General features: G+C 34.5%; 2 protein-coding genes and 1 long non-coding RNA gene across 9 annotated transcripts in view; 2 read left to right on the forward strand and 1 right to left on the reverse strand.

The window, feature by feature from the left end:
- NDUFV2 (NADH:ubiquinone oxidoreductase core subunit V2) overlaps nt 1-15,612 on the forward strand; it is a 32,297-nt gene extending 16,685 nt beyond the window's left edge. Inside the window, exons 3-8 of the mRNA XM_051970467.1 lie at nt 489-551; nt 640-756; nt 4,371-4,539; nt 7,853-7,962; nt 10,100-10,176; nt 15,414-15,612. Coding sequence (XP_051826427.1) covers nt 489-551; nt 640-756; nt 4,371-4,539; nt 7,853-7,962; nt 10,100-10,176; nt 15,414-15,507 — 630 coding nt within the window. The 3' untranslated portion in view covers nt 15,508-15,612. The remainder of the gene's footprint in view (nt 1-488; nt 552-639; nt 757-4,370; nt 4,540-7,852; nt 7,963-10,099; nt 10,177-15,413) is intronic.
- LOC127544027 (uncharacterized) overlaps nt 1-21,046 on the reverse strand; it is a 102,166-nt gene extending 81,120 nt beyond the window's left edge. Inside the window, exon 1 of one of the 2 annotated variants that reach the window (XR_007949360.1) lies at nt 20,590-21,046. This is a non-coding gene — a long non-coding RNA (uncharacterized LOC127544027). Of the gene's footprint in view, nt 1-20,581 lie in introns of both variants that reach the window. The other variant, XR_007949359.1, reaches the window with a different exon arrangement.
- A 302-nt stretch (nt 21,047-21,348) lies between these two features.
- ANKRD12 (ankyrin repeat domain 12) overlaps nt 21,349-23,941 on the forward strand; it is a 168,012-nt gene continuing 165,419 nt past the window's right edge. For 3 of the 6 annotated variants that reach the window (XM_051970451.1, XM_051970455.1, XM_051970457.1), the window contains exon 1: nt 21,355-21,455. The gene's annotated coding sequence lies outside the window, so the exon portion shown is untranslated. Of the gene's footprint in view, nt 21,456-23,941 lie in introns of all 6 variants that reach the window. The other 3 variants (XM_051970453.1, XM_051970456.1, XM_051970452.1) reach the window with 3 other exon arrangements.

A 23,941-nucleotide genomic window follows, 5' to 3' on the forward strand; every position in this document is an offset into this window, starting at 1 on the left:
GTGAAAGAACTCAGGGAAATGAGTATGAGCCACTACATAGAATTCTCAATCCCTCTATTTTTGTCTGCCTGCATTTTTGATTTCCTTCACAGGTTAATTGTACACTATTTCAAAGTCCAATTCTTTTTGTGCAGCAAAATAACTGTATGGACATGTATGTATGTATGCATGTGTGTGTGTGTATATATATATATATGTATGTATATATACACACACACACACACACATAGTATTTTAACATATACTTTAACATATTTAACATGTATTGGTCTACACCTGCCATCTAGGGGAGAGGGTAGAGGGAAGAAGGGGAAAAATTGGAACAAAGGGTTTTGCAACTGTCAATGCTGAAAAGTTACACATGCATGTGTCTTGTAAATAAAAAGCTATAATTTAAAAAAAAAAGACTTTTAAAAACCATGAAATACTCTTGGGAAAATTACATTTTAAGCAATTCATTTTAAATTATTTTTTTCCTCTTTCTATAGCACAGAGATACTCCTGAAAATAACCCAGATACTCCATTTGATTTCACACCAGAAAACTACAAGGTATGAATAAATAACATGATGTTTAAGATAGAAAACATTGACTCATTTGTATATGACAGGTGTTTGGGTTCTTTTTTTTTATATATAGAGGATAGAAGCAATTGTAAAGAATTACCCAGAGGGACATAAAGCAGCAGCTGTGCTTCCAGTACTGGACTTAGCCCAAAGGCAGAATGGATGGTTGCCCATTTCTGCCATGAACAAGGTATCTAATATGATTTTATTGTTTTTATTTTATAATGGGATTTAAGTACTAGCTTTTATAAAAAATTCTTATGTGATGTAAAAGTATCAGATTGTAGAAATTGAAATTTCTTTTATAATTTAGGTATTATAGATATAAATTATAATATAGATATGTTAGATACAATTTAGAGGTTTAGACAATTTTATTTGTATTTATACTGGTGTCATATAAAATGTCAGGAGCCTTGAAAGATGCAGTTTTTTGCCCTGATAGGAAGGGAACAGTGAAAAGTTATATAATGTAGTGAAAAGATTATAATATCAACCAAGGTTCCACAGTGGATACTAGATAGAGGGTTAGGTCAAGAATCAGGTACATTCATCTGTCTGCATTCAAGTCCAGCCTCAGATACTAACTAGTTATGTGACTTTGGGCAAGGCACTTTAATCCTATTTGCCTTAGTTCTTCATCTGTAAAATGAGCTTGAGAAGGAAATAGCAAACTCTTCCATCTTTGCCAAGGAAACCCTAAATGGCGTCATAAAGACTTGGACACAACTAAATAGCAGCAGTAATGACTGGACCCAATAAGATAAAAGTAAATTTAAAAATTCTGTCTGACAATATCAAAGAAAATGTGGAAATATTGTCCTATTTTGAATCAAGGTTTCCAATTGTACTACTTCATAATTAGTGATTTTAATTTGATAATTAAACTGGACATATATAAACTTGAAGGTAGACATGAAAAAAAAAAACACTACTGGAGAAAAGGAGCATTTTTTTTTTCCTACAGAAAAAAATAAGTCACAACATTTGAAAGCACATTTTAATAATAGGTCCAAAAGAGCTACAAATTCAGAAGATTCATGCTTTTTTTTTTTTTCCTTTGGATTGCTTAATTCCATAACAAATTTTCACACACTTTTAATTCTAACTCTGACCATAGTGCTTACTTCTGGATCAGATGTACATATGCACAAGATTTATCAAAACTGTCTTATCCTATATTGCTCAGTCAGAAAAGATAATGGAAAGTTCATCATTTTCACCTCAAAGTGTTTTGATTGCCTCCACCATCACAATAGAGTATAGAATGCTTGGAACTGAATCATAAAATTTCATAGATTAGATAATATTAGAGCACTTAATTTATTTATTTTTTTTTTAATTTTTTATTTAATAATTACATTATATTGACACTCATTTCTGTTCCGATTTTTTTCCCCTCCCTCCCTCCACCCCCTCCCCTAGATGGCAAGCAGTCCTTTATATGTTGGATATGTTGCAGTATATCCTAGATACAATATATGTTGCAGAACCGAACAGTTCTCTTGTTGCGTAGGGAGAATTGGATTCAGAAGGTATAAATAATCCGGGAAGAAAAACAAAAATGCAGATAGTTCACATTCGTTCCCCAGTGTTCTTTCTTTGGGTGTAGCTGCTTTTGTCCATCATTTATCAATTGAAACTCAGGTCTCTTTGTCAAAGAAATCCACTTCCATCAAAATATGTCCTCATACAATATCGTTGTCGAAGTGTATAATGATCTCCTGGTTCTGCTCATTTCACTTAGCATCAGTTCATGTAGGTCTCTCCAAGCCTCTCTGTATTCATCCTGCTGGTCATTTCTTACAGAACAATAATATCCATAACATTCATATACCACAATTTACCCAGCCATTCTCCAATTGATGGGCATCCATTCATTTTCCAGTTTCTAGCCACTACAAACAGGGCTAGAGCACTTAATTTAAAAAAAAAGCTGTAGTAGTTTTTGAGATGATTAAACTCGTTAAAAAGCCTATCTCATTTTGTACAAGATACAGATGTTTTTGATTATAGTGAGAAGTACAAAGTGATAAGTGAGAAGTACAAAACAAATAAAAGGTTATATTTTTAAAACTAAATGAAGGTAAATGGTAAGCATATTCTTGGATTCAAAGTAAATTTAGAATGAAAATTTTAGGTAGTAAAGAGATGATGGATGTCTCTCCTCATATCTATGATTTGTGGTTATTTCTTCTCATAAAGAATTATTAGGCTCCATTGAAAAAGTTGCTAATTTTTATTAATGATATATAGCAATTGCTTGGTAATAACCTTGAGGTAGATACTATAAGTTATTGTTTACATTTTATAAATAAGGAAATTCAGAAAAATAAATTATCCAAAGTTGGATAGCATTAAAAAAGCAAATGAGGATTGAAAACCAGGTGTTCTGACCTTACATTCAGAATTATTCACTATGCTGTGTTTAAATGGAGCAATTAAAAAAAACCAACACTAAGAACTGCTTACATCTACATAGGGGGAAAAAATCATCTACATAAATATAAGCAAGATACAGAATAAATGAGAGATACTCTTAGAGAAAATACAGTGTAGAGGAGTTTTGGGGGGCTAGTCAGGAAAGCCTTCCTGTAGACTGATCTTTGAGTTGAGTCTTGAAGGAAGCCAGAGAATGTAAGAGGCCATTTCATTCTAGATAAAGAAAATCACAAGTACAGAAATAGGATGTGGAGTGTATAAAGAACAGCAAGTATAACTATATTGTGGAATGGTAAGGAGGGAAGTAATTTGTAGAAGGAACCGAGTTATGAGAAGCTTTAATTAAAGAGACAAACAAAGGAGTTTAAATTTGATATAACTAATAGGGAGCCACTCCATTTTGAACCAATGGGTCGGCATGATCAGATCTGTATTTTAGAAAAATCTGTTTGGCAGCTGTGAATGATAATTCATTGTGGAGAGAGGGGAGGGACTTGAGTCAGTGAGACTTATTGGGTTTATTGTGGAAGTCTGAAGGTGATAGCTGTATGAGTAGAGAAAAGAGACAGGTAGAAATTTGATAACTGATTGGATATGTGAGGTTAATGAGAGTGATATAAAGATAATGCCAAGGTTGCAAACTTGAATAAATGATGATGGTATTAACAGAAACAGTAGAGGTTTAGAAATAGAGGTTTTGGAAAAAAAATAAGTTCTGTTTTGGATATGTTGATTTTTGAGATCTTAGACTGCATAAATATAATTGCACCAATAGGGGCTGATAAAATTAAGTGACTTGAATGTATATAGAAAAAAAGAGGGCCTAAGGTAGATTTGGAGGACATTTACAGTGGATGTGACATAAATAATGATTTAATGAATGAAACTGAGGAGGGGTCAGATAGGTAGGAAGAATAACCAGAAGAGAATATCTGTAGAGATAGAAGTGGCCAATAGCTAGCACTTTAAGGATAGCCATAAGTGGTGAGGCCAAATTTGAACTCAATTGTTACTGACTTCAGCTTCACTGCTTTATCCATTGTACTATCTGGCGACTGTCAAATGCTGTAGAGAAGTCAAGGACAATGCATAAAAGTTAAGAGTAAACAATGATTTAAAAATTGAGAAAAGAAATTGAATTTTGAAAACATTTGATAAATGTATTCTAGTCAATAACAATTGATGTGATCAGTTTTTTTTCCTCATTGGTCAATATCAGGCATAACTTGTCCTTTGAGAATTTTTTGATTTCTACAAAACAAAGCTAATTTTAAAATCAAGAACTTTGGACATACCCTCAAAGCATTAATTTATGATCAGTCAATTTTTGCTAATTTTTCTTAAACTATTCTTATGTTTTAGGTTGCTGAAGTTTTACAAGTACCTCCAATGAGAGTATATGAAGTAGCAACCTTTTATACAATGTATAATCGAAAGCCAGTTGGAAAGTATCATATTCAAGTCTGCACCACTACACCTTGTATGCTTCGAGATTCTGACAGCATACTGGAGGCCATTCAGAAAAAGCTTGGTATGAAACAGATTTTTTTTTTTTTTTGCTTAAAAAAAAGAAATATTAGTTTTGGAGGGATTTGACAAAGACCCAGATTTCTTATTTCATATACAATTTAATTTGAAGGTATAAAAACATACATTATATTTTGCAAATAAAGTATAGAAATTGAAACTAAAACCCAAGAATACAGACATAGGAACACTAGAGTATTCTACCATATCCATATTTCCACTAAGTTACCTTCTTAATATGCTTATTTTCTTTTATCTTAGCCTTATTTTTGTCCTTTTCTCAGCCTCAAAACTTTTCTCCTTCTAAACATTTCGGAAATCACTACTTTATCATGTTCTGTATAACAATATCGAAAGAATCATTGAACAAATGAAATATGTATTTCAACAGGCACTGGCATTCTTCACTAAGAAAAGTCTTAAATGTTATTGGCAAGGAGACAGGCTTTATAAAGTGACCATTACATAAATTCATTTGTAACTTATAAATTTGTTTTCCTAGTTCTTCCTCTTACCTGTCTGGTTCCAGAATCTCATGCACTAAATCATAATCCATATGACATCCACAAGTGTCCCCCAAATCTCTGTTCTAGGTTCTCCTATGGAGCAGAAACTGATGGTCAGAAAAATTCTTTCTTAACACTATATCTAATTGTTTGGCAAATCTTGATTTTACTTCTTCCATATCCATTCCTTCTCTGCTAAAGCTGCCAATATCTCACCCTAATTGTTTTTCTTAAGTTATTCACAAAACTGCAAAAAAAAAAAAAAGCCTTATAATTACACAGACCATACCATTCCCCTAATTAAAAACCATCTTAGATTTCATTTAAAACATTCCAGATAATCTAGATATCTTTCAAACTAATTTTCCCTATGTTATTTTCCTTTATGCACTTTGCAAGTGATTCGCATTTTTTGGATTTGTGTATATACACTGGTCATTCCTTTTGCTCATATTGGTTCCCTGTTCTCCTTCCCTCCTCTTCCCTCCCTCCCCCTCCCCAGTTAGGAAGTATTTGAGAGGTTATAATATCCCAGTGAAAAGAATTCAGTACCTTTTATATAGCTCCAATTATTTATTTATTTATTTTCCCTTCCCTCAAGCCTAAATTCACCTGTTAGTCTTCATCCAAATGTTCTAAATTCATTATTTCTCTACTTTTGTGTCTAAATGTCCTTATATTTGTATTTTCTTAACCACATGATTCAATAGCCACCTTCCTTCTAAATCTCCCCTTATCCTGCTCTTTTAAAATAAATTATACTTAATCCTATTGCAATCTTGGTTCTTATCCCGTCAAATTTCAGTGATGCTTAAGAAGTCAAATTCAACTCCTTGAATATATAGCTCACTTCATTAGACATACTTGTTATAAGTTTTTAAATCTACATATGAGGCCATCAGCATTATTACTACTGACTTTTATTAATTTTTTTTCTCTGTTAATATTCGTTTCTGTTCCTATTCACATATTTTAGTTCCTACCTCTATATCTAGCTTAGTAAATATATAATGGCTTTTTTCTCCTTTTGCCTTTCTTTTTATTTAATAACCTTTTTTAAATGATATCTGCAAGACTCTAGGCACATACATTCTTACCAGACCTTGTTCATCACACCTATTGCTGGCCATAGAGCAGTTAATCAGCACTTCTTTTTCCCAATATGCTTCTCTTTGGAAGCTTTTGCACAGTAATGAAAACATCTCTAGTAATGAGTATTTCAATTTCTTACCCAGGACTTCTTCATCTTTGGTAATGCTTTTTAGGTTCCTCCTGGTAGAATTATTTTGTGCTTTCATAAATACCAGAAATGAATAATAGTCATCCAGTTTGACACATCTTGGGATCTTCTCTATTTGATTCTGATCACGTCATAAAAGGACATAGGATTTTTCTGTTGTTGTTAAATTGACAAATAGCTGTCTTATTATTCCTGAGCAGGGAGTAGCCAGCCCACCACTACTTATCTCTTTTTTCTCTGACCCCTAAATTTATATGGTCATTTAACTGTAGATTCATATCATCATTCCTTGGAGGATAAGATATTGTTTCCTTTTCAAAAGTTTTAGGTCTCTCCCCTTTAGGAAGGTTTTATCTTTCTAAAGCTCCAAATGTCCATTGGTCCTTCTTCCCTTTCTTCTTTGTGTCATATTCTTTTACTCTCTATCTTCAAATTCCTTTTTTTCTTAATGGAGCTATTAAAAAAAAATCATTTTCCTTGATAATCTACAGAATAAAGAGAGGTGTTCTTTGAGTCCTTATCTTTCCAGGAGAAACATCAGTCTGTACTTTCAACCTAGGTCACTATTATGGCCACAGCAAAAAAAAACACTACACATTATGTGCAGAAACTTCTCTTTGCTTTCATTCTTTTTTGGAAATTGGGTCCTCAACCTTCTATTTATCTTGGACTTATTCTAGACTCTTGGCAAAGTCTCCAGAAGAATTCTTTTCACATAACTCCTTTTCATGTCATGTCTTACTGATGTATCCAGTTCTCCTCTTCCTCTACTTTTTTAGCTTTTCAAATTTTTCCTTCTGCCCTGTTGACTTGGAACTTTCTTGAATCTCCCCAAATTTCCAATTCCCAAATTCATTCTTCAGCTATAACAATTGTCTGCTGATCCTTTTAGCACCTTTTCTCTCCTATTGTTCTTCTACTGAAATCCTTTTCTTTCCTTCAAGATCCAGTTCAGGCACCTCCTTCATAAACTTTACCTGATCTTCATTACTCCCACCCTGCAGCTTAAATTTTCTTAGTGCTTATATATATCATATTCATTTCTATTGCTTTCTTTAGCTACAACATTAAAAATAAGCTCCTTGAATATAGTGATTGGAGTTTTTCACCTTTCTTGCCTCAATGTTGCAGCAACATAGTACCTTATGTATGGTAGGTGCTTAATAAAAGTTGTCTGACTTTAATTGAATTAAGTAATTTCCTCAGATGAAACAGCTAGACCAGAACCCAGATATCCTAATTGTCAGTTACTCAGATTTTCAATTAAATATCTCATTCATAGTTATGTACTAAAAATCTGGGACCTTCCTTCCCTTCCCTTCCCCACACTAAATTGAAAAAGTAAACTGGTAAAGAAAAATTTGAGAACTTTGTAAACAGTAGACATAATTATATAAATTACTTTTTAAAAAATGTTGACATGAGAAGCTATTTAAGTTTTACTTAACCATTTCTTTCTAAGAATTATGTTCTGAAATGTACTGTGCTAAATATTTAAAACTGGTCAAATCCCAGAAAGTAGATTTATATGTTAAAATGTGATTTTGGTAATGATCATTTCTTTTTTTTAGGTATTAAGGTTGGAGAAACAACACCTGACAAGCTTTTCACACTAATAGAAGTGGAATGTTTAGGTGCCTGTGTAAATGCACCAATGGTTCAAATAAATGATAATTATTATGTAAGTATTTCACTTTCATTAAGTTTAGAATTATGTGTTAGTATCTTAAAATGATTTCAAATAAATGGAGTTTTGATTTCCTGTGTTTTCCCTCATTTTATCTAGTCAGGTTATTTCTTCCTCTTCTGAGTTCATCTTTAAGATATATAATCATATTAGTAACTTTTAGTAGAATCAATTTTTTGAGTGAATTTCTTCTTACCTATGCAAACACTTGAAATATTTAAAGATGGGGCAGCTAGATAGTACAGTGGATAGAGCACTGGCTCTAAAGTACCTGTGTTCAAATCCGGCCTCTGACACTTAAATCTTCCCACCTGTGTGACCCTGGGCAAGTCATTTAACCCCAATTGCCTCAGCAAAAAGAAAAATTTAAAGATGTCATTTGTGAATTACTGGTTTCACATTCTTAGCATGTGTTAGTTCACATTAATAAGTGTTTGTTTCTGTTGGGAACATTAGTATTTCACTTATTGGACAAAATTAGCAAAATGACTTAGGATTTAGTCTTATGCCATACTGTGTTATAAAGTTGCATTTTTCTTACAAAATTTTTGTTTTCATGTGAGGATTAAGCTTATTAAAATAGATTTCCCAAAGCAAGTCTGTCATGGAATAATTTACCCAAAAAAAATTGTCTCAGCTTTTTTCTTTACAACATAATTGCTATCTAGTGATCATAACTCCTTTTTAAAGACGTATCTTGATAGTACTTATTTCTTGTTTTGTGGTTAAGATATGTCTTTCTGATACAGGTTATTGTCAAATTCTCATTTGATACTTTAATACATCACTTCAAGAGTGCAAGACTATGTGATCTCTCACTATTAATGGAAATTTCATATTCATAATATTGGTGATTTTGCAAACTACAAAGTACTATGTAAATACTAGTTTGCTAATTGGTTAACTAGAATCCTCAAATTAAATAGGAACCCATTGGAGTTGTAGAATGGGAAGGGTAGGTGATATGATCAGACTACACTTCTGAAAAATAACTTTGGGAACTGAATGGAAGATGAATTGGAGTTAGGGTAGACTTGAGACAGGGAAATAAATTAGTTGCCTTTGTGATCCTGTGTATATTAAGCATTTAAATATATTTTGAGGATTTCATGGTTTACTAGATTGTCAAAGAGGTCCATGACACACAAAAATTTTTAGAACCCCATGGATTTGGGGGAAGAAAATTTTGACATTTAAAGTTTTAAGATTCCTATGGAACATCCACAGTTCAAGATGCCCAAAAGGCATTTAGTGATATGGAACTAATTCCTCAAGTAAGACTAGGACTAGAACACTAAGTTATGGAAGTTGTGAGTGGAGGGATCATAGCATCATAGATTTAATGCAATCCTGGACCTTAAAGCCATCTAGCAAGACCCTGTTTTTTCCCCCTCTCCCATTTAGATTATGTTCCATATATTATATGTTGGATTTTATTGTATTTGAATTATTTGAAAAATGACAACAAATGTCAGTTTTAATTACATTCTATTCTCTTATTCATTCGTGATTTTAGTTTTAGTTGATATGTTACTTAAAGTCTTGTAAACATGGTGAATGACATGGAGTATATAACAACATCTATTGTTTTAGTTACTGTGATGGTTATTTTTGTTATCATTAGGTAAGAATTCTTGAAAATAATGTAATTCGTAAATCATTCAGTAACAGAATTAATTGAAAGTTGTTTATGGACAAACATGTTAAGTATTAGCAAGGCTCACAAGACTTTCTTATATGAGAAAAGGGTATGTGTCACTATGTGATTATTATGTGACTAATAATTTAGGGGTAAGGAATAGTTGCCAGGTGCTTCAACCTATCTGTTGGAATACTTGCATTCTAGATGTTCATATAGTTTCTATCCCTACAACCACCGTACAGTTGTAGAAGAGAAAGAAGCCGGCTCAAAGTGTTCTCTTGACTCTACCTCCAGTTATTTCTCATACACCATGCTGCATATCCCCTCCTGTACACCAGAGGTAGTAAGTGGAAGTGTTCTCTTCAAAAGAAAATAGCTTTTACTGTTACCTGTTTAGAAAAAATATTTATTAAAAATGGTTATGTAGTATGTAGTAATCACATGTTCAGCTGTCAAATAATTTAAAAATTTTTCTATTTTTGTTCATAGGAAGATTTGACACCTAAGGATATTGAAGAGATACTTGATGAGCTCAAAGCTGGCAATGTTCCAAAACCTGGACCAAGGTATGTTTTTATTTACATAATGCAAATTTAAATGTTTGCATATTTTTAAAGGAGATATTTGTTCCTTCAATTTGCAGGTGTTGGAAAGGACTGTAAAAATCATTTAATCTTTTTCCCTGAAGCAAGAATCTTTACTGCAACTAGTATTACTATTTGATTGTGTCTCCTTGAAAACAGTGATAGACTCACTCTCATAATGTTACCATTTTGATCCAAAATATGCTTATTTTCTGTCTTCTAGTTTTTGTTTGACTTTAGAAACAAATGCAAAATATCTACACAGCTTACTTCTGCATGGTAGCACTTCAAACATTATCTTTCCCTTAAGTTTTCCAGTCTTTTTCCTGGGCAAGTACCTCTTGATTTTTCCTCATGTAGCAGGATTATCACAGCTTTCAGCAGCAGCACTTCATTTTTCTGTGGGTATTTAGATTATGACAATACTTCACATATGGCCTAAGATTCATAACTTATGAACTCTACTTTGCTCAGCAAATCTGTTATGATGATATCCCTTGAACTGGATACATTATCTTCCTATAATCTTTCAGTTACTATTTTTATCAGCTACTTCAAACTATTAGTTCATGCTAAACTTGCAATCAACTAGAATTCTCAAGTATTTTCAAGTAATCTACAGGATTAAGTCAATCAATTAGAATTCTCAAGTATTTTCAAGTAATCTACAGGATTAAGTCAGTCTTCTATTTTGTACTTCGGTTGGTTTTTAAATGAAAGTCATAAAAATCCATTTTTTTAAAGTCTGTGCATTAAAGCCTTTTCCTAGATCTTTTTGACTTCACAATCTGCTATGTTATCTTAGCTTTTTCTTAGAATTTTTGATGTGTTTTTAAAAGTCTTGTAAACATGGTGAATGACAAGGAGTATACTAACAACATGCCCCCATGGTATGTTCCTAGAGAATCTTGTCATTGGATTGACAATATTCATCAATGGATTCTTTAAGTTTTACAGTTTAAAGAACTATTTATAAGCCCACTAAATTATGTAGTCTACATTTATCTTGTCCAAAAGCGTATCATGAGACCACTAAATTCCTTGTTAACAATCAAGATATACCCTGTATCTCTCATATTTAGTAATGCCACCATGTGATATGTTCTTAGGAAAGAAGTCACTCACAGAAAGCAGTATACATTCATTAATTGCTCACAAACCACTTTTCAATATCAGGGTTTAATTTTTTTAACATTTTATTTTTTGCTATTATATGTAAAGACAATTTTAAATAATTTTTTAACAAAAATTTTAGTTTAAAATTTTTTTCCCTCTCCCCCTTTTGTAAAAGGTAAGCAATTTTGATTTAGGTTATATATGTGCAATTGTGTGAAACATTTCTATATTTGTCATGTTATGAAAGAAGATCTACAGGAGAACCATGAAAAAAAATGAAAATAGTATGCTTTGATCTGTATTCAGACTCCCATTAGGTTAGTCATGGTTGATTATCACATACTGTTGCTCTTATTGTGGTACAATGGTCTCTGGTTCTGCTCATTTCAGTTTGTCTTGGAAGACAGTTTTTCTGAAATATCCCTGCTCATATTTTTTAAAAAATTAATATCTTCATTGCCAAGGGTCAGCGATATTAGTACTAGTCTATGTTTATTCTTGGACCTATATATATTTTTAAACAGAGGCACTATTTTACCTATTTCTGGTCTTTTTGCACTTTTCCTCCTCTTCATTTCCCAAAATTAAATCTTTCCATAGGATCATATCTAAATTCAATACTTTGTAATGTCATCTGAATCTGGAGACTTTGCAATGTGCTCTCAGTTCTGTTTCTTAATCCTTGTTGGCTTTATTTCCTTTTTTAACTTTTAAAACTATTTAATGAAAAGTTCCCTTTTTATCTGTTAGTATTATATTGTCTAGCTCAAACTTAGGCCTAACCCATTTCCTTTTCTAACTATTAAGAAGAGAACTTTAAACTTGAACTTTGAGATTGTGATATTTTTACATCTTAATTCCTTTTTGACTCTAGTTTTGATGATAAAACTCTTATAAATTTGCCCTACATTTATATTTATTCTTGAGGATGAATATCACTTATTTCATTTTTTGCAGATGTTAAACATAATCTCAGATTTCTCTTTGTTCAGGCACATTTGTCCCATTTAACATATTGTTTAGTAACATAGCTTTCTCTAATGAACTCTATTTTTGAAGTTTAATTGGAATATCTAAATTAAGACTATCTCAGCATCTGTCCAGAATTTTTAAACCTTATAAAACTGAGGCATCTTTTCAGTTCCTTTAAAATAATGTTTTAGAAGTTAAACTGTACAATGGATGATCAAGTTTTTTTCCAAAGACATGATAAAATTCACTTCCCTTTCTAATCCTTCACAGAGATATGGGAGACTTAGACTGTCAGTTTGTTGGTATATTGGTATTTTGAACTGCTTGTTGTTTAAACAAAAATAGTAAAATTCAATTTTTTAAAAAAAGGTTTTTGCTGTCTTTTTAAAAAACATTAGTTATTTCCGAATTTCCTTAGAGTATATCCCATTTATGATTGACAGTATATGCAAAGGACCTTTTCATATTTCTTTATCATGATAATAACATGAAGGTAAATGAAATCCAGATACAAAAATCTTCAAACTTCAATTTCTACTAAATCTTTTTTCAGTATTAAATAGCAAATTAAATAAGCTTCAGTGACAACTTTTCTGTCTACATTGCTGCTGAAAGTTTGTTTTTAAAAAATCATTGATTATCAAGAAATAAGTGAATACAAACGAAGTTTGGTGAGAACTTGTTCTTTTAGTTTAGGACTACCTTTAACATAACATTTGCAAATCTTTGGGTTTCTATTATGGATGGAAAACTGCCACTCTCTTGTGGTCATTGGGAAGGCAGTGTCTTAAAAGATCAAAAAGCACTTACTGCCTCTCAAGAAAAAAGAGGTAGATTAAGATCTTGGACAAGTTCCCTTTATTTATAAAATGAGAATGTTGGACTAGATGACCTAAAAAAAATCTCTTGTCCCAAATTTGTTTTATTTATAAATAAACTCACAATAGAAATATAAAAGTATCACTTCCGTTTTGTTTTAGGTAAATATGTTTACATGAAATCAAATATTTGAGCCCCTGTATTATAAAGAGTACTTTGCTAAATTGATTCTGAGATTGGTTGTATTTTAAATGAGTACTGAGTAGTAAAAACATCAATGTGCTCACTATAGTTTGAAGTTTTATTATAAGATTAGACATCGGTTAGGAAGTAGAGTTTTAAAACATTTAATTTTTTCACTAAATCTAATAGTTACATGATTTGACTATCTTGTTTTGTGAGGTAAGAAAAGGAAAAGAAAAGGATTATAGAACCAGAACTAAGACCATCAGTAAGTTTAGCATTCCAGTCTGCTTTGATTACCAATATTTGATCCTATGCACATCAGCTTTTATAATTTTTTAGATTAAAAATAAGATTGGTGATACTACATTAATATTAAAGGATCAACAATCAGGGGACTTGAAAATTTCCTGGTCCAAATTGAGAGCTTGAATATGTTAAAGTTAATATCAAGTGGGATTAATTAATCTAATCTAAAGTTATTATCAGTGGAAAATCAAATTCCTTTACTTAAAGAAAAAAGTAGACAAATAGATGGCATTTTAAAATATACATTAGGGAAATAATTTCATGCAACACTTAATATGGGAAAATCCTAGCATAAATTGAAGAAAGCAAGACAGCACGTCATTTCATTTTTATATCTCTTTGGAACGTCATTTTCGTTTCTGCTGCATAATAGATTCAGGTTCATATCCTTGGTTTCGACATTTTTTTATTAACAAACTGCACCAAGAAACTGATAAGTGAGACAGTTTCCCTGAACGTTTTCAGAATGAAGGCAAGGTAAAATATCAGTAAGAGAATAGGAGAGATGAAAACAGATGTGGAGTTGGAATCTGTTAATGGGATATAGGATACATTGTTCAAACGTGCAGATGATTTTAGGGATAGGAAAGTTGAAAACAGAATAAGCAAAGGTTGTCTATTCCAACATTATTTTTATTCATAGATCTTTATTAAAATAAGTTCCTTGAGAGCACAGATTATTTCATTCTTTGTATTTGTATCCTCAGAACCTAACCCCTTAGTAGAAGATAAATCAAATAATTGATTGCTTCTTCAGAATCTGTTGTGTCCTTCATTTTTACTTCTGTGCTACTCACTTTGCTTGCTCCAGTAGCTATACTCTTCATCCAAAGGATATTTTTAGATAATCCTAACACCAACATATCCTCTTATCAAAAAGTGTAAATTACAAGTATGCTTTGACTTTCCTCCCCATGACCCAGAAGCATTGTTTTCAAGCAACCCAGAAAATACTCTCAAAATCATAAAGAACCCAGTATTTCTATTTCTAAATATAGTCACTGTAAAGAGAATTATATGCAATACTGTCTAGGCAGATAGGTTAAAACGATGTTGAAAGTAATTGCCATGCCTCAAGCCTTTTTGCCCCAAATATGATTTCCTTGGCAGAATGGACAGACGAGAAGAATTTATCCAATAGCTGTGAATGCAGCTGAAACAGTGGTACCCATAGAGTGCTGGAACTTGGTCAAAAATCGAAGGTGCCAAAATTACCCACTGCATCCCAGGCAGTGGCCAGTCTCTCTGACTTTTGTTTTGCCACTAGACATCCATGACTCTAGAAGAGAGGCTGATGACTCTGCAACTCTGCCTTATTTAAATCCAGTTCATGTGCAAGTCAAGACTTATCACCCAATGATGTCATCAGTGGTCAAATAAGGACAGATAACATGTAATACTTCCCATTGTTTTGTAAAAGTCTCAATTTAAATGAAATTCCAAAATAAACATCCCAAAGTCATGGATTTAGAATTAAAAGGAACTTTGGAGGTGAACAAGTACAATTCCCTTGTCATATAGATGAAGACCTAAGGCATAGTGAAGTTAAATTTTTAGTTCAAGGTTATTACTGTATTTTCAGGAGTCAAAAAAAAATGACAGTTTTATTTAAATCAAGCCAGTTATAGATTGGAAGATGAGGCAACCCATAATTTCACTTGGAAATGACTAAACAGTAAAAATTATTTTATTTGAGCTTTTGAAGTTGAAAAAAGTTAATTCCCTACTTGTCTTTCTGTTCATAGTTTAGCTGAGGCTTTTTAGAGTTTTTAGGGTTATTAGTAAAATCTTAAATGTTTCTTTTGTTTTTTCCCTTCAAGGAGTGGACGTTTCTCTTGTGAACCAGCTGGTGGTCTTACATCTTTGACTGAGCCACCCAAAGGACCTGGTTTTGGTGTGCAATCAGGCCTCTAAGTAATTTGTATGAATTTGTGTAAAAACCCTAAACAAACCTGTGAAAATATTTCTCAGTACATTTAAAATAAATTAAAACTAACCTCCCCACCTACGGAAATTTAATATTGTATATTCTGGTTTGTGTTTACATTGGTGTTGACATAGCCTTTAACTGTTGTAAATACCATATTAAAAAACACAAAATATCCTCTTTAAACCTTTTGGGTACTTTGGCTAACAACATATTATTACATGTTTTGTAGGTACAGATATTTTTTCCAACCATACTCATTTCAGCAACATAGTTCTCATCACAATTAAGTATGATTCTTGTCACATTTCGGTTTTTAAAATTGTATTTTGATATTCCATTGTAATGTTTTCTAAATCATAAATATCAGATTAATGATGATGATAGCTTACATTTATATAGCACTGTGCCAAGGACGTCTATATGTTCACATAGGTATAGCACTGTATTTTCCTAACGGTGATTTTCTCCAGGAATGCTTTAGGTAGTGGGATAAAGAAATTATCTTGTTTTCAGAGTCATTATTTTAAAAGGGAACACTTCTATCATCTACAGATGCATTAGTGTTGTCTTTGGCTACTTTGATTTGGATTACTAACAAGTCAAATCTTTTTAGTTGTATATGCAAGTCAACAAAACAAAAATATATTTTGTGTTCAAGTTAAAAAAAAAAAACCATTCTATTTATAATCATTTTACTGAGTTGAAAAAGTTATTAGTGGCTTTTATGGAATACGTAAGCAAAGATCTATTACATTTACTTAGTGGTTCATCAAAATCACTTTTCTTTAAAGACTAACTGAATTTTTTACTAGCAAACATCAATGACCCCAAATCATAACTATATTCTCTTAATCCATTCCTGAATGAAATTTACAAATATTACTTTAAAAATACTCTGATCTGTAATAAAGCCTTCTATAATATCCTTTATACTTTATCTGTAAAATTCTGAAGGCATAACTGGATAGTTTTTTTTTTAATTAGTAATATCTATTTAATGCTCAATATACAGAAATGTTAAATATTTTTAAATTTAAAAAGTAAAAGACCTGTAGCAAGGACCTTGAAAGAAAGTGATACAGTCCTTATCTTAGGTATTAGTTTCTAATTAATGTATTATGGGAGTGGAATGGAAGAAAGCATTTTAAAGTAAATGTTACAATGCCTTAATGCTCTAAAGATCTATAATTTTGTCTTTCACCAATGAAGATTGCAAATAACTTTCTATAATGTAGTAGATGGTTTTCTGGAGTTACTCTACAGTTTGCCTTTGAACATCCCTGAATTAAGTGAGACTGGTCTACAGATATGTGACACCCATAAGGCCCATATTGAAAGCTTTTCTAGTTTGATAGAATTTAACCTGAGTTTATTCTTTTCTGACATAATCTTCAGAAATCTAGCATATTAACTCCATGATAAGGCATCACAAGATTTTAGTTGAGAAAACATGCTAAAGATGTTAATTTATGTAATGATAATTTTGCTTCAAATTAAAGTTTTAGATAACTCAAACTTTGTGCAAAATGCCTGCTTACAGTTATGTTCAGAGTACAAACTCTGCTTCATATCTACAAAAACTCTCAATTTGCATTTTATCAGAGCATATGTATCACTTGAATTTTACATTTTTATAATGCCAGAGCCATTCACATTTCTTTTATGCAGTCTATTTTGTATATAATTATTTAAAATTTAAGCTCTTTTGTAGACAAGAACTGCTTTCTTATGGTCCTTGAAGTCTCAATGCCCAGCATCATAGTTTCTCTCAATGAGCTTTCATGGAGGCATTTTCTGATATGAGTAAATTCAATTAACAATCTATACTCTTTTCAAGACAACATGAAAGCATTGTAAGAAATCACATTTCTAAACTGCTGAGCTAGTAATGAGAACTGTTCCCCAGTGAGTTCATAGCAAATTAGTCTAGGTAAGAAAGATGCTGAGAAACCAGTAGGGAGTCATCCCGCACTTCCTGCCCTTAAATCTTTTACTTGTTTCAGTGGGAGAGTTAAAGGGCAATTTACTGCTTAACAGCAAATTGATTAGCCCTTTAAAGAGTTCAGCTATTTTCTTGTCTTCCTTAAGTACATTCTAGTGCTTGCCATGGACAATGATCATTATGAAGATAAGAACCAAAAAAAAGCATCTTGTCAAAAAAGATTTATTGTATGATTATTACAAGGTTCACAAAGTTTTAAATTCTACACAATTTTCATTGTATGAAATTTCTTGTGCCTAGATTAACATTAACTATTCCAAGGATGCAAAAATAATTACTACATAGAATTCGTCCTTATGTAATATATTCTATGATATTATTTCAACTATTTTTGTTAAATCCATTTAATAACAAATTGCTAATGTACTTTAAGGTTTGTAGATCCCTTAGCAATCTAAAGCAGGTATCCTCATTTTATAGATGAAGGAACCAAGACTTACAGAAGTTACATGAAATCCATAAGGATACAGACTAAATGTCAGAGACAGGATATTAAAGTCATTATTAGAATCTTGGGTCCTTCTGATTCCAACTCAGACTTCACATCCTGCTTTATTGCAGAGGAGTAACACCACAGTTCTTTTTATCAATTAAATCACAGGCCAAGTTTCTAATCTTGTATTTGTTCGTGGTTGTGTTTTTTATGGCATTTAAACCAAAAGAAAAGGGCACAAACTTGTTAAAACTACATCGTACATATCACGGTATAAGCCTTAAATTCACTTTCCCATTAAGAATAACTATACATTCAATAAAATGTCTTGAAAATTCAATTACAAATGATGAAAATATGCAATAGAGCAGGGATTTGGTATATTAGGTTTCTAATTACTCAGTACATTAATTTTTAGCACACACAATGAATTTTTTTTTAAATGACTTTTCTCTGATCCAGAAGAAGCTTCAAAGAAAGGCAGTGCTGTCTGTCATCAACTACTGCTTTTTTTAACTATACTTTCTATTATCTAGGCCAGGTTTTAATTTCTGTGTAATTACTAAATTGCTTGGTTTATAACCCCATTTTCACAATGAAAAAAAAAAAAGTTCAGAGACTAAAAGGTAGTTTCCATTGCTTCTATTTGTTAAGGTCATGATTAGTTTTAATGCAAACCTCAACTAACAGATTCTCACCTTATCTGTCCAAGTTCTACACTGGAATCCATTTAATGAAATATGTATCGTAATGCCTAGGGCTATAGTTGTCTTAAAACATTGTATAGTGAATTGCCCCTGGATGGTGAGTCAAGAGCTGGGCCACTTATATTTATGTGCTTGTGTGACTCTTGGCTCTGAGTGAGCCTCTAAAATAGGACTAATAGAACCTACTTTACAGGGTTATTTTATAAAATAAGAATATATTGTAAAGAACTTTGTAAACCTTAAAGCACTATGGAATAACAGCATTAATAAATCCATAGTTATTTCTTCAACTTCACTTTCCATCTCAATGTATCTAAATACTTTTTTAAACTGGAAATATGAATAAGTTAAATTTATCTTTTTGGTTAATAAAATTATTTTGTGTATGTGTGTACACGCATCTATTTTAACACAGCCTAAACCAGCAGCAAAAAGATGGGAGATTCAGTCTATCAACTAAAATGCACAACCTTAATTTCTATTTTTAGTTCACATATTGACAATTTTACAGCTTAACTAAAAAAACTATCATTAAATTTTGTATAGTGCACTTCTTGCACTATAAATAGTTACAATGATAATTAAAAGTTATTAACAAATATGCACGGTATTATCTCCCTTTGATCTTGATTTTTAATCCGATTCATTAAGTATTTATTATGCCGTTACAGGCAGTGCAAGACAAACTTACATCCTGAAGATACTAAAAAAAACAAACTCAAAACAAATCCAGCCCCTCCCCTCAAGGAGTTTATATTCTATTGAGAGGATGTAGACTGTACAAGGATAAGTAAATAACAAAGTTGTAAATGATAGCACCTCATCCTTGATGCTTTGAGCAGCATAAACTCTATCCTGGTTCAAAGCTACTCAAACTCCAAATTGCTAAGTGCTAGAAACCAGAGTGGAAAATTATATGGATTTCTTTTTATCTTTGTGTTCCTTCGGTAAGTCATACATCCTGCAGTTTGGACTGGCATGAGACAGACATAGGAAAATGAAAATAGTTCTAAAAAACAGTACTTCCATTATCAAGCATATTGTAATAAAGCTCTTAGATACACAAATCCGATTATTCTCATCCTCATCAGTTTGACACTTTGTTATGTTCACTGGGAATACTAAGCATAAATTAGGGTCTTTGTCCTTACGTGTTTATTTGGTTGGAAACAAGTTTTCCCTAATTTTAAAAACGAAACCAAAACAAACCATTTCGAGGTTAGCATAGGGTAAATACCATGAGAGGTACTACAATAAATACTATTATTGGTAAGAACTCACAGACGCGGTCAAACTAAAAAGTTTTAACATCAGATTAAATGTTTTAAAACCACAATTTAAAAATTACTAGTTATAAAACAAATCGATATGTTATCTTCGCTAGAATAAATTTTTCTCGAAACAAATCTGAACAAGGCACCTATCTAGGTTTCAAAGAACTCATAGAGTGCATGTAAATATTCCCTCCCCAATCATTAACCAAAGGTCACTAGAGGGATTCCGGTCTTCTAGGCCCAGTTAATCATCTAACTCCTCCATCCAACTATACAGTGGCAGGAGTTCCAGGTCTCTTCACCTCCCATTGGCCAAGGTACGACGCAGGCGCATTACCGAATTACAACGGAGCACAGCCCACAGTTCCCATTCTTTAAGAGCTATAGCAGCCTCCTCCGCCTCTCGGCGCTAGCCAGAGCCAATTCATTCGGCTGTTGTACTCAGCGCACGCGCATTGCCGAGTGTGGAAATACTCACTGCGCAATCGGACCCCACCTTACCCCTCCTGCCTCAGCCTGTGAAGCCGGCCAACCAAAGGCCGATAATTTAATAGTGGAGGAAACCCGCACCTTAGCCAGTCATTTAGCAATTTTCCCGGAGTTCGAGCACGCAACAACACCCCCACCACAAATATAACATACATGTATACCCCATAAGGAAGCTTGCCGCCGCTGCCGCTGCCACTTCCAGAAGTTTCCAATCGCAGCATCAGCCACAGTCGCCACGAAAAGCTAGAATGGAGGCAGTTGGCGCCGCAGCGTCAGCGGCGCCTGCGCTAAAACCTCCCTCCCTTTGATCGCCCCCTCCCACCTTGAGTCGAATGACAGGGGGAGGTAGGGGTAGTCAGGAGGGAGAGAGGGAGGGGTGAGGAAAGGCGGGGGATACTTTAGGGTGGATGGGGGAGGCACCATTAGCTCCATAAGCACAAAGAGAAAAGTTAATGCCCCAATTCCCGGCCAGGGTTCTACGTTTAATATAATCCCGATTTCCTCTCCTACTCCCTACCCCCTACCCCGCACCGTAGCGTTCGTTTCACGTTATTAGTGCAAATTTAGGGGAAGGGGATAAGAGGGTAGTAAAGGGGGAGGAAGGGAGTGGGGGCGGGGCAGTCGGGAGGCGGGGTTGTCACGCCGCGTGTCCCGTGCCTGCTGGTGAGTCACGTGCCAGAGCTACAACCAATCGCAGAACCGGGTTGATCCTGGGAGCGAGGAGGCTGTGGTGAGGGACGGGCAAGACAGGAGATGTTTTCAAACCCGACCCCGGCAGTGGTGTTGGTGACGGTTGTGGCGAAGACGGCAACCAGGACAGCGGCTACACTGAGTCTACAGCTACGAGGTTAAATCCTTGGACACGGAACAAGAACCGGAATAAGGGTGGGTGAAGGGAGGGGGGGCGTGGCGGGGACTGAGGAGCTGAGTAGGAAGGAGGAGCTCGACTGCGAGCTATTTCCCGGGCGCCCGAGAGGAGACCCCGCAATCCTGCTTCGCCGCTCGTCCCCCCCTTCTCCTACACAAGGTAAGGGACGCGCCCCCTTTTCCTCACCCACTTTTCCCAGCCGCGGCAGTGGGTCCATCCTACCCCTGAGCTGAGCGCGTCCTCCCCGGTGCGGGGATGGGGCCGAACTGAGGCGGTGGTGGGCAGGGCAGTGACAGGCAGACCGTTACCAGTCCTCTTGCCCCCGACAACACCCTGGCTCGCCTCGCCTTGATCTCCCTTTTCCCGACGCCCTCTACTCGCCACTAGCAGCGAAGGCTGAGCTGCCTGCCGGTGTGTGAAGCCGCCTGAGTACCAGTGGTTGTCACTGTGCCGGCATGAGGGGTGGGGGGCGGTGCTGGGAGGGTCCTGGACAGTGGGTGGGGAAGTGGACGGGGCAGGGGGCGGGGGGAGAGGGGCTGCGGAGTGATGGCTGCTAGGTTGGGAGGGATTTCCTCCCCTCTCCCTGTTCTCTCTCGGGAGGTTTCCCGGTGCTGCTGCCTTCCGTAATATGGCGGGGGCTGGGGAGGGAGGGAGCAAGCGTGCTCGCGCGCGCGCCTCCGCTTATGAATGTGCGCGCGCGCTGAGTGAGTGTATGTCTATGTGTTTCTGTGGCTCCAAGAGGGCGCCGCCTGTGGGTGCCAAGGCGTGAAGGGTGGCGCCCGGGCGCGCGCGCGCTCCCGCCGGTGTTTGTAGACAGCTTTGCGGGAGGCGGAGGGGGGAGGGTAGTGGAGGCATCAGCTTGTCAGTTCACCTGGTGCAGCTTCCGAAAGGAGGTGGCAGAGAGGGGGAGGGGAAAGAGAGAATTCCGGGAGTTGTGAGGAGAGGCCATGAATGAAGAAAGAAGAGGAAATTACTGCTTTTTGCTTGGGTTTTTCGAGAGAAAAGGAAACCTCGGCTCAACAGCCACTTGTTTTTAAGTGCCGGATACGTATATGGTATTGTGCAATCAGTCCTTTTCAGTTGCTTTCCTTTTGTCCATTTGAGCAGTGATCTTGAACTATCGCTGCCTGTCACGTTCTTAAATCTCATTTTGAGGGATAATGTTGTGTGACTCATCCTAGAGGATCTCAAAGCGTTCTGCCGATCAAGACCGATGGACCGAGAAGCTACAGAAGCGCAGCTGACAGCTGGTTTACCAACAACACTGCGCAACTGTTTAAGACGGAAGTTGTGTATTACAGCCCCTTGAAATCATAAGGAAAATGTTTAAGCTGTGTAACTGGAATTGTAATTTAGCCAAGACATTGTAGTTAAATTGAGAACTCCAGTGTAATGTAACTAAGGCTTTTTAGTAGTTACAGGAACTCAGGGATTTTGTATCTCAATTACTCCGTGCAGTTTTCTGGATATTTTCAGTTTTAAATAGCCCTGTTTAAAAAAAAAAAAAAAAGGAAGAAGAGGGAAATCTGGGAAATAATTTTAATAAGTTGTGAACTGAGTTGACAAATATTCGGATACATTTTTAAGCATATAGGTCAGTGTAGGAGATCTTCCAGTTTCTTGAATCATCATGCAAAGGCTTTCCTAGAGATTAGCTCAGCACTGGCAGAACATATGCTTTCTTGGCGCCAACTAGCTTAAAAACAAAATGAGATAGGAAAGAGGGTGTAGTAGTTCTGTTCCTAAGTCGTTTTTTAATGCTCTTAAAGCTTTAAAATATTAACTGGAGATTTTAAAAAAATCTATACAAATAAAGATTTTACGTTTGACACAAGCATTAATTGGACTTCTAAAACTGTACAATTCCTATTCAGGGGCTTATCTTGAGAACAGATCAGATGTAAATATGGCTTTAAGAAGAACATATGGTCTTCCTAGAAGAGAAATTAGAACAAGAAATAACATACCTTTAAAACACACCCTAGCCCATCATAAATTGTCTTTTGGATGGTCCTGGATAGAAGTAGCGAAGTTATTAAAGGAGAGGGATAAGTATTGTGTGAAGTAAGAAAAAAGAATTTATAGAACCATTGTTGCCTCTATATAATATTATCTAGAACATAGTGTAAACTATAAGAGAGTGAGATGAAGAAATAAAAAAATTCACATGAAGCTTCCTCTTACAGTAAATTCATTATAAAAGAAGAAAAAAGCTTATATTTGATTTTGAAGTAGGTGAGATTTTAAGGAAGGAATTTTGATCTCTTTAACAAAGATGATTCTACTGCTTTAATTTTCTAAAAACTAATGAAAAAAAGTTACTTTTATTGTTCTAAAGCAGGTGTGATAGGTGATAGCTGGTGGAAGTTTTGGGGGAACATTTTATTTTTAGGACTTTTTTTTACTTTGAGGGATGTAAAGAAAGATAATTATGAAAAAGAGGCTTTAAAAAAAAAAGATCTAATGCCTTTTTTATTTATACCATCTCAGAATCATTTCTGGAATTCTTAAAAAGCCCCCATCCTCAAATTCTTACTCCTAATAAAGAAAAATATTAGCAAAAATACCAGTTACCTGCATTTGATAGTGCTCAGCTTTTTTGCCCTGAGGAGGGAGTTATATTTCATTATCTGTTCTTCAGAATC

The sequence above is a fragment of the Antechinus flavipes genome, chromosome 1, assembly GCF_016432865.1.
Source record: "Antechinus flavipes isolate AdamAnt ecotype Samford, QLD, Australia chromosome 1, AdamAnt_v2, whole genome shotgun sequence".
NCBI lineage: Eukaryota > Metazoa > Chordata > Mammalia > Dasyuromorphia > Dasyuridae > Antechinus > Antechinus flavipes.